General features: G+C 39.5%; 1 protein-coding gene across 1 annotated transcript; it reads left to right on the top strand.

Moving 5' to 3' along the window:
- The first annotated feature begins 2,742 nt into the window (after positions 1–2,742).
- LOC128707076 (uncharacterized) lies at positions 2,743–10,893 on the top strand. Its single transcript, XM_053802022.1, has 6 exons — positions 2,743–3,327; positions 3,418–3,544; positions 6,384–6,504; positions 7,013–7,089; positions 8,192–8,573; positions 9,402–10,893. The coding sequence occupies exons 1-6, from the start codon at positions 2,770–2,772 to the stop codon at positions 10,891–10,893; spliced, it is 2,757 nt and encodes a 918-aa protein (XP_053657997.1). The 5' UTR covers positions 2,743–2,769.
- Positions 10,894–12,036: the final 1,143 nt, after the last annotated feature.

Consider the following 12,036-nt stretch of genomic DNA (forward strand, 5'->3'; position numbering starts at 1 on the left):
AGAAATCCTAAAATAGTACCGACTACGATACGACCGACTAACGGTAGTGTGTGTATGTGTTTGTGATACAAATTTAATCATCAACCACCAGAGCTAAAGCAAAACCAAAACCACGATCCTCTCCGAGATGTTCTGCCGGATAAAAAAATCATACTAGTATACTGGGAACAACAGAATGAGAGATAGAAACAACGTAAACCTCGCTCAGTTCCTGCCAATGCATGGCATCTGAGCGTAGAGTCAAGTTTGGACCAGTTCGTATCAGTTTGTGAGCTTGATTACCTCGACGTCGTCTGCGGTTTGGTTAGAAATGATTTAAACGGGTTTCTTAGTTTCAAGATCGAACGGTGACACGTTCAAAAGAAAGGATTCCCCAAGGGATTTTGATTAAAATTTACATAGGAGGTGAACGACATCTTGGAAGTTCTGCTCGCTACTTGTACAGCGTGTATACGCGTGGTTAACTGTGTTTTTGAGCGGGTCGGTAGTGCATGCCAGAGAGTGTAATGTCAAAGGGTAGGGTCGTTCGTCGCCACCGCTGTCGTCTGAACGTGTTCGGATTGCGAATCGAATGCAATCTACGACAAACTTACGTAAGTGTTTAATGATGCACGCGAATGCAGTGGGGGATGCTTTTTATCACACCGGTTGCATGTGCCGTTGAATCAGTGAGTGAACAGTGCCGTGCCTTGGTGCTGCCGGGTCCGGGTTCAGCGAAAATGGGCAACTTATCGCACAGTGACGGCCAAACCCCGATCGTGGTCATCTAATTCCTGGTAGTACTTAGTGTTGATGTGCGGCACATTCTATATTCCAAGGGTCGAAGATGTACTCTTACTTGCCTGTTTTGTATTTGTAGGACATACCTTAATGATTCAACCGCCCCCAAAAAGTATATCGTTACACTACGACATTCAATTTTTTTGCCTCTTTGTATTAAACAATCGTCATGTATTACACACGCCCGTTCGTTTTTTTTCTATCTATCTATTTTTTTCATCCTACACGTGTGGCAGATTAACGATGAAAACACAGTGATTTTTATACATCATTTCTAAAATGTCAATCAAAAGCAACACATTAGAGTATGGATGATTGTAAAACGAGATTTTTGTTGCTGATTGGCAAAATGCCCAACAATTAACTTGAGATAATTCTGAGAAGTTGTTAAACATCAAAGAAGTGTGTTATAGAGATGATAATAATTTCTAGTCTCCCTTTAAAGGTATACGTATTATAATACGATATAGCTAAGTGATAATGGAACATGTAACATACCTTTAAGCGAGGATTGAGTCGTGTTAAAATCGAATTTATCCGATTGATTATTAATACCCTGGATCATGGCTTTGCGAGGAGCGTTATGGCCGTATTGTGCTCCAGTGTTTCGTAGTCTAATAGTAGAGATCGCACATTATAGGATGGCAACGAAGATCTGTCAGTTCATCGTAGCTTGCAGATAAAGTACCGAGTGAATTTTCGTTTGACTGTTTCAAGTATATTTATCCACTCGCTGGTAAAAAGACAGTATACCCTTAAACAATATTCGAATATTCGAGTAACGATCAAATTAGAGAACAATACAAAGATTTTAGACACGCAAGGACGTTAAAGTTTCGAGCCAGTTTAAATAATAATCCGTAACGTTCGCATTTGAAAGGTTCTGGCTATACATACACCGTTTATAAGATAGTCATAAATCCGAAGATCACAGGAGATCTTGTACGCGTAAAAGACATAACGAACCACTTTTCCATACACAGTGACAAGCAGTTGAGGACGCACTAATCGTTGAACACGCTAACAGCACGTTGTAAATTAAAACAATCATTGGACGTTGACAAAGGCATAAATAGTTTGACGTCGTCAGCATACAGTAAGAACTATTGTGCAGTACAGAACATACGTCGTTGATGTACAATAGAAACAGCAAATGTCCCAGGTTGCTGCCATAAGGAACACCTGTGCCTACAAATGGGCATGAGATATGGTTTTTCTTATTTTACACTGTATGAGCGGTTGCGGAGATAGGAGCTAAGCCATGTTAGGGTTAATTCTGAGAAGCCTAGCCTTTGGAGTTTTCGTAATAGTATAACGTGTGATATGCTTTTGAAGGCAGCCTTCGGGTGTAGTTGGAATCCAGTTGCAAGCCCTGGTACATATAGTTCACACACTCTGAGACAAATCGCACATGGGGATCATCCATGAAGATGTTCGAATAGCTGTCATCTCGCCTTTCTCCAAAACCAAATTGCAGATTCTCACGAGAAGAGGACATAATGTATTGTAGCACTGTTTCAAGGCCTCTGCCGGAATTTGGTTAAGACCAGGGTTATATGATGTTGTGAGCTTTATCAAGGCTGCTTTTGTTATTTTTCTTTTTATGCTAACTCGTCCAAAACAACGTTTGGTTGTAAAAGACAGTACCTTAACCGTTGTATATTTAAGTAAAACTTACAGTGCTGGTGACAAGATAGTTTTATTTTTAAAACATGCCTGTGAAAATAGTTTCAATAACGAAATCCCTTTTTTCTCGTTTGCAGTTTTCCACCCGTTCAACACCAACCCATCATAAAAGGACTCATCTTAACATACTTTTGTCTCAGAAGTATATCTGACCCAAAATTACGTCGAAAAATCGTCGTTGTAAGGATAGCAATCTCGCCATTATCGACACCGTTATCCTTTGCAAAATTGATTAAAAACTCACAGTTACGAAGGCGGTAATAGCTTAAAACCGACCAAGAATAAGATTTGTGGTATAAGGGTATGGTATATTTTCTGGGTGATTGGGGCATGGGAGATATTGAACGTACTACGGCGCAACATGTCCCTACAAATTTGCAGCAACTTAATTTCCACAACCATGCCAGTAGTCATCAGCAACAGCAATCGCAACAGCAACATGATCATCAGCTTCAGCAGTCGCGTTCTGCACAGTACAACAATGTTGCCCAACAGCTTCAACTGCAGCAGCAATCGCCGCAACATCAGTCCCAACGTTACGAACGGTCGAATGCTGCCGGTGCTTTCCTTGTAACGAAGAGTGACAACATCTCGACGTACTTGAAAGAGGTCCAGCAACAGCAACGGGCTCAGCAGTTTGAAATTCGACAAAATAGCGGAAAACACACCAACAGTAGCTTTCAACAACACCTACTGCGCACCGCATCTGGAGATCACCATGAACAAGAGCACCACCATCAACTGCAGACTCTGCCCTTTCACCCCCATAACCAACTACAACAGCAAAAGCACCAGCAGCATACACACCATGATGTCGAAAGCGACGAGGATGAAATCGCCCTGTATCCTCTCAATAATCAGGTAAGATGTCCAGCAGAGTTTGTTATCGGGGAACACGCTCCCATTGCAATACACACATTTGTACAATTTTCATTTCATGTTTCATTACAGGTTGGCGGCCACACGAGACTTCTGTTACTAAATCAGAGTACTGTGATCAAGCCCCTTAACCTTCGAGAACTCGAGTTCTATCAAAACATTCCCAGCGATATACAGCAGTTTGTTCCAAAGTACAGGGGTAAGCGGACAGTTCGATGATTCACTTTTGATTGGTGTTCAGGATCATTTTTCCAAATTTTATTTGCTTCGTACAGGGTACGCTTGTCTGTGGTGAACGGCATGCTATTTTTGAATTTGTATTTTTTATGGTCACTCATGTCCACTGACTGGCGCCACTTCGGAATGTATAGGCTACAATGCGTAGAAACCGCACAGAGAGAAAGGGAGGATTGATGGAAAATATATAACGTATTGAACAGATTTTTACACACTTCGAATCTCTTCCCATATGCGATGTGTTTTCATTCTTTGGGTGAGATTGTTTCTTTTACATAACTGCATCTTCTGTCAGGTATCACAGGTTACATGACGCACTTAAAATGTTGAGGTAGACAGCAGTCGATTATTGCATAGGATGTAACTTCCCTACGGTTTATTGATTAATTAGCAAGATTTTTCTTTATGTAAAATTCAAGGTGCGTAAAATAGATGAGCCATTTTTGATCTCCGATCACCGATTTTCTTGTGTGTATAAAACCTTCTTGTGTGTGTCACGCTCATTTAGCTTATAGTGGCTTTGAACCAATATGGCTACATTTGCCTTTTAAAGCGATGTGTATCGTTTTCTTCTTTTTCTAATGTTGTCTTATTGTATAATTCTATTCATGATACTTTTCCCCAAGGTCTATTACACGGTCAGCTCGGTGGTATAGTGATAGCTGCACCGGTCTTCAAACGATTGAACCGGTTCAAAATTCCATCCGGACTAACCGTTCATAGATAGACTGATCCGGCTACGTTGTAAAATAAGTCCAGTAAGCCAGTAATGACTGACATGTCCTAGTAAGTCGTTACACTTTGAAGAAGATATATATTACATCGGATATATTTCTATTGTCCTTTGTTATTAGTCATGAGTCAGTTATCAGCCCGTATTTGTCCTGGTATCAATGAAATGTATCGTGTTTTTTTAAAGTACAGGTCGGTAGGACTTACTCTTAGTTCTTACTCAGACTGTTCGAATCTCGCGGCAATATATTAGAGAACAAACGTTTCTTCGAAAAAGAATGCGAATGCGAAAAAAAAATGAATTTTCCCACGTCACGACGTTGACAACAGCAACGGCTTCAACCACAGAACTCTCTGCAAACCTCTCTGAACTGTGTCATTTCCACTGTATGTACGGGATGAAATAGCAAAGTTTATGAATACCAGCAGCTGCTGTGAGTAAAGAAATGCCTTGGTAAAAATCCTTTACTTTCTCAACGATCTTACACCTCTCACCCATCCAGTACCACCTCATATGCCATCCAGTACCGCCAAATCTGGTGAATGTATTCTTGGCGAAGTATATGATTGGATACATTTATTGCTTCGCTCCTGGCAACAGTCGACGTGCAGTTGTGAAGGTCACTCTGCCGACTGTTCTGTGAAGTCATCGTTCTCAGATGGCTACAAATTGTTGAGTGTTGTTGGAAAAGTACATAGTACGATTGTTTTCACGGAAAGGATAACCCTTGACGCATTCTTCATGCAGTGCATGAAAATAACAATACACAATAGTTTGAATGAATTGAATCACATGAATTTTTGCTGGCGTGCTGGTGTGGGATTAATTTTTATAAAAAAAATCTTTAAATTCCTTCTTCCGTTGGAAGGAGGAACACGTATTTTGTATACTAAAAGTAGCGTTCATACGTTTGCACAGTTATAACGCGAGATCATCCATCAGTCCAGACCACCGGCATGCCGAGGTCGTAGCATACATAAGTAGAAAGATATTCTTATTATAGCTACGATACGATAGTTGTGTTAGTTGCGTGAGCGTATGCTTAGTCACAAGTGTACCACACTTGACTATGGTTTTTGGGATTGGAGGAGTTCGCGAATCGATAACACAGTTAAAACATTAGCGCTTTATGCGACGCATGTAGGTTTTTTTTCAAGCATCCTGTATGTATGGGAACTATCCTATTCGTGACATAACATTCCAGACACGCCTTTGTGTGTCTCTGGTTGTTTTGCCAATAAGAGCAATTTGTTGTGTTGTTTATGAAGAGCACAAAACCAAACCCTAGAAAGTCTAACGCTCTAACGTTTCTAGTATGGTGCAAATAAAACGCATTTACCAGTGCCTTTTATCCATCCATATCCATGTGTCCAATTTTTATTCAAGAAATAATTATGCATTAGCATGAATATATTTTTTCAAATTTCGTAAAATCTTTTCTGATTCTATAATCATTTCATAAACAATGATCATTATATTATTGTACTATTATTAGATTATAGCTATACATATGGGAGACGAATGAGGGTTATGTGTTTCATTATCTATAGGGCTGCATTGTAAAGGCGGATGAAACACGTAAATTGTGCTTTTACATTGATACAATGATTACATTGATACAATTGGTTGCATATATTGTAATCAAAATATGTTTTTGTTTATTGAATTTCCAGTATGACGCCTTTTGCCCTATTATCTACACCGCTTGTGTTTAGTATATTACAAATATTACAAGGCATTTCCTACTTGCGATTTGCCTTATCCCGGGCATGCTCAGTTGTTCAATCAAAAATCATTGTAGAAAACTGTAGGGATTTAGCTAAACACTACTAGGCGCCTCCATTTTGTACGAAATTAAAACATGAAGTTTTATTCAAAATTTATTTTTTTCCATATATATGGAAACATTAAATTACTGAGAATACCTCTGTGTTTTTTTTTACTTTCTAAACAATTACGTATTTCGGAAAATATTCGAGTTGACGGTCTTTAGAGTTGTTTGTGTATGTACAAGTATGTTCATATTTCATATTAAGAGAATATATATTTTCCTTATTTTTCATTGCAGGTGTGATGCAAGCTACTACTATGGGTGGTTCTAAGCTTGAAAAACGTTACTCACCCAGCTTCCGGGATGATCCTGTACGAAAGACTGCAGCATCGAAAAGAAAACGTGAAGAAGTGTTACGGTTAGTAGAAAGCGATAGCGATAATTAGACACTCCTCAAATAAGCACTCTTTTCCCTAGAGCGCAAATATTTCGAAATACTAATTCTGTGTATGATGTAGTCGTATCAAGGTAGCAGTACGGGCTGTTAATGGTTCTACTTCTCGGATTAGTTCGGATATGGTTAGAAAAAGACCATGGTTACTATCTGGATATGGTCAGAAAGCCAGAAGAACTGTCTGTCTGTCTAAATGAGCAATTCAGTGCTCTTAGCACCACTGAATTCGTTTGGTACCAATTGATGTATTGGTTTGTCACATAAATATAATTTCCATTTTTTGAATGGATATTCAGTTCATACGCAGAATCAATTCTCCCACACTATGATCCAACATAACTGGGAATATGTGCATCTACGTTCTTTGCAACACGCAACACGTAAAGGTTCATTCGTCAAATATTACATTATCACTATTCTCAAGTACAGTCCGGTTCTAATCATGGTTTTTTCTCTACTCTTCTACTTGCAGGATGAAAATACATAAAAATGGAATACCTTCCGAAGTGTTAAAAAGTATTGCACAGATAGACAACTCTAATAAACAATGTTAGTATAGCATACGCTCAAAAGCATAGCATTACCCGTGAACAAGCTTTTCCATCGCTTAATGCGATTGGCGTAAGATGGAGATCTTACTGTTGAGTCCTTTTTTCTTGTTCTTCATTAAATTTGCTAATGGGGTAAAATTAAATTTGCCGCCCATGGCATGATGGTAGCGGTGCCGGTCGTCCCACGAACGGACGGACCCGACCAAAATCCCATCCGGACCCATCCCCTGTGGCAAGGACTGACTATCCGGCCACGTGGTAAAATAAGTCGATACGGGCTGGCCGTTTCAACGAAAAAAATAACAATAAACTCGCTCATCCAAACCAATCCATCGCAAACCATCGCTTCGCTTTCAAATCATTCACACTTTTGTGTGTTTTTGTTACGTTACCTGTAACTGATTATGTTACTCAATTTTTTTTTGATAAACTAATCGACAAATCAAAAAGACCATATCATGTTCATGTTCATGTTCATCATGTTCAACCATTAACATTGTTCCAATATACAATCTTCTGTACTTGAAGTATTCATCGTTTCCCCTACCTACCATTAGTGAAGTGCGTTTTCACATTGGTAGTCAGTTTGGTTAGTTTTTGCACATTGTCATGGTTAAACTTAGATGTTAGAGTTATAACTTGAGTTATAACACGTTACTGATTAAAAATATGCTAATATGTTATGCTCAATATGCTCAAGTAAAGTGTTTTTAGGTTTTTTGGAAATTAAGAACGTCTTTCACTTCTTCTGCAAGAAATGTTTTTTTGTGGATACTGACAACTAACAATAAGAAAGGCATCGCGTTCACCATTGCTCCATATTTATATATGTAGGGCTATATTATATTATATATAGGGCGAGATACTTCCAGTGATCTAAGAAATACACTTCCGTCATCATCTTCACCGCCATCAAATTCACATCGTGTTTTTATTTAGCTTTTGCTGTCATCGTTTTCCCGTGAAGGAGCATCTACGGCTGATTCTCTGTGCACGGTGGCATTGTATAGCAACAATACATTGTTCTAATGGTAATTTTACTCTGTATTTTCTCTTTTATTTTCATTGGTCCCACGATTTTGCGTACGAATTCGGTGCAGATTATTTGATGCTGGAAAACATTACTTCCGCTTATCGAAACCCTTGCATACTGGATCTGAAGATGGGTACCCGCCAACACGGAGATGATGCGTCGGCGGAAAAACGTAGCAAGCAAATGGCCAAATGTGCGGCTAGTACCTCCGCGTCGCTAGGAGTACGACTTTGTGGCATGCAGGTTTATCAGGCAAATCTTGATCATTACATGAAGCGGGATAAGTACTGGGGCCGTGAACTCACTGAGGACGGTTTCAAAGGAGCGCTACACAACTTCTTTCATAATGGCTACCGGTTACGGGTGAAGGTTATTGCAAAAGTGCTAGGCAAATTGGAGCAGTTACGACGTGTTATCGAAAAACAGTCGAGCTATCGGTTTTATTCTTGGTAAGTAGGTATATAGATATAAATATATATACAATATTCTTAACTTAACAATTCTTTGAAACCTAAGGAGTACCCTAAAGGTACTCTAAAGAAAAATATCCTAAAAATATCATAATACACATAAGGGACAAATAATAGCTGGAAAATATCATAAATACAATAATTAAAGTACAATTCGACAAAGAGTAGGAAATGATGACTTATGAAGCGCTACATCCGCTTGACAGTCTTAAACTTTAGAAGGCATTTGAAGCGCTTTAGGATGAACATTGCCGTAAAGAAATAACAGTAGAAAATAATAACAGGAAGACATTGCCATAAATTGCATATGAATATAACATGCTAACAAAATAGCTAAATGCTTTCGAGATAGTAAAATGCAGAAAATAAGTAAAATAGGGCCGTAAAATGTAAATAGTAAAATGCTGAAGATAGTTATATAGTTGAAGGTTGAAGTTGGTTGGTAGTTGGTTGAAGTTAGTTGCAGAGAAAGGAAAAAAGAAGTAAAAAATAATAGCAAAGCAAATAATAATGAAGCACTTAAAATAAATCAAAATTAAGAAAACAACCAACGATTAAAAATATACAAATCTAAACACAAAAGTAAATTATATTCTTAAAAGTAAACTCCATATGTATAGTGTATTCTTATAGGGGTAAATGTAAAGAAAACATAGAATAACTAGAGAAGAAAATGTATCTTTAATGATTGTTTGTAGTTAATTGGCTAATAATTGTTATAGTTGATAATAGGTTTATAAGAAGTTAATCGATGACTTATTTTCTGAATTATTTATTGTGTTTTTATTATTCGTTTGTTTTCCACAGCTCCCTGTTAATTGTTTATGAAGGATTCGAAGAAATGCCCGCGACTTACAGCGGTGACTATCATTTGCTCGAAACGGAATCGAACTCCTACTGCTATGATGCGGACGCTTCGAACAGCTCAATCGAGCAGTACCTGTTGTCCTCCTCAAACGAAGAGTCTTCAATACCGTCAAACATGGCTGCGTCTGTCGATCAACGCCGTACATCATCGTCCATGGCCACGGCAATAGCAGCAATGGCAGCGGCAACAAAGGCTACCACGCTCTCCACAACAGCAACCACCACTCTTCCCATGTTGCCACCACCAGTGATAACTGCTAGTGTCGATGATAGTACAAGCAAGGGTATTTTTGCAGATCATCACTTCCGCAGCGTTGTGACGGACGATGATAACAACCGGCAAAGACGGATTAGTAGCAGTCCCAGTCCGCACGATGTACTTACTCCTGACACTAAGACAGTTCCTTTTGTTCCAATATCAGAAGAAACCATATATCCGGGAGGACCCACAGATGAAGGGTCATCGTCGCCAAGTGATGCCATTCCTATGCCGACTGGGGGAACTTGCGCGATACAAACGCTCACGAGTTCCAGTCCGCACTCGATGGACTCGTGGATGAACTACAGTAGTAACAGTAACAGCAGCAGCGATGATTACGCTGCGGCATTTGTAGTGCCGAATCATCTGCAAAGTTCATCTGTAGGTCAACCGAATGCTGGTTCCGATTTTGAAGTTAGCTTTGATGGTGAAGGAGTTTGTGATCGAATCGACAATAGAGACCATAGAATGGGAAACGCCGGTGTAGTAGATTTTAGCACCAGTATTAAGTTCGGCCACAACAAGCTCGTGAACCAGAGCAGCAATATTAGTAATAACAACAGCACACCGAATGGCAACAATCCTAAAGATAGTCACGGTGCAAGGATGGAGATGACTGATGGTGGGCAAAGTGGAGTGGTACATGGAAGCACGTTCGAGGAAGGACACCATGACAACTCCGACGCAGGGTACCACGAGGACGAAGAAGTAGACGATGACGATGAGGAAGAGGGCGAGGTGGACGATGAAGAGGATCGACAATTGCTTCGACAGAAACTCTTAGCAAGTAACAGTTCCAAGCGGCTTCGTGGTAAAGACAGCGGTTGTACCGGAGGGTCTGTTGGTCCAGGAGGTAACAACATTGCCAACAGCAATAGACCAAGCGATGGTCCCTGCTCAATACCGTTGCGCCGGAAACTTAGCTCCAAATCAAAGTCTGGTTCTTTGGGAGGAGGCACATGTAGTGGTGCGAGCGCCGGATCATCTGGTGGGACATTGGCGGATGTACGGATGATTGATTTCGCGCACACGACTTTCGAGATCAAGAACGGAGGCTCGTCACTGTGTAGCAGCACAAATGTTAAAGTGCATCACGGTCCGGACAGCGGGTTCCTGCGCGGGTTGGATAGTCTGAAGCGCATATTGTCCGAATTATGCGAGGAGTACTACTGAAGCTAAAGAAGTTGAGGAAATATGTAACGGGCACATAGTGCTAGTATGGACTTGATGGAGCTGTTGATAGGTAGCTTAGGAAATGGAAAAGGAAGTAGAAATGCTTGCTCTGTGGCTCAAGTACAGTTACGTGCAATTCACGATATAACCGGTTAGGAGATCGTCCGCCATCGATCACTAATTCCGAACTCACATAAATGTGATGTTTTTAGCTCATACCTTCTAGTTGTTTTATATTTGATTTTTTTAAATTAAAATCCCTCAAAATATTCGTTTGGATATGTATAAATTCCTCTTTTGATCAGATTTGCACGATTGTTAAGATTAAGGTTGCGTTTTTTTGCAAAAGAGAAAAAAAAAACAACAAATCGGTACCATCATGGTTCCATGGATGGACTGCAGATGTGTACAGATTGGAAAAATTGTTGTATTGCCTTATCAGGCGATTAGAACTAAAATTGATATTCATAATCTCGCCTATGGTAGCTTGGACGACGTGATAGGAAGGTTTAATAAGATAGCAAACGGTAATAGGAATTAGAAAATATCGTATATAGCTTTTCCGCTCTCAAGCTATACGATATTGTCATGGTACGACGAACTGCATATTCGTCGTTGTAACCAGAGTAAAACAATGGAATGCAACGGAAATTATGAAGAGACATTGTGATACTGTGAAGCATTTGTTTTGTCAACCCCTCAAAACTCAACAAAAGCCACCAAGCCCCACCCCTATTAAGTTAAAGTAAGGTTCAATTCGCCGAACATCTTTCGTACGTTTTAAATGTTATGTGTCGCAAGTGTCGTAAGCAGTTTCATGTGTGTATTCTAGTGAAGATAAAGGTGGTTCAAACATGATAGTACAATCTTGGAAATGTTTTTGTTGTCTCTTGCCTCAGTTTATTTGTATCATCGTTTTATCGTACTCCGGTTTCATTTACTATAGGTTTGTGAATGATAATTTTCGCAGCGTAAATAAGTAGCTTACCAAACGATTTTCTACCATAATTTTTCTTTCATTGTGTACTTATCCTGCTGGTTCAATTGTTCAAGGAATGAACTCGAACGAACTGGTACATCAATTCCTGTATATATATAGGGATGAGAAGCTTCCAAATACGAAACTGCGGTGGAATCCGAATT

This window comes from Anopheles marshallii, chromosome 2, assembly GCF_943734725.1.
Source record: "Anopheles marshallii chromosome 2, idAnoMarsDA_429_01, whole genome shotgun sequence".
In the NCBI taxonomy this organism is placed as follows: Eukaryota; Metazoa; Arthropoda; class Insecta; order Diptera; family Culicidae; genus Anopheles; species Anopheles marshallii.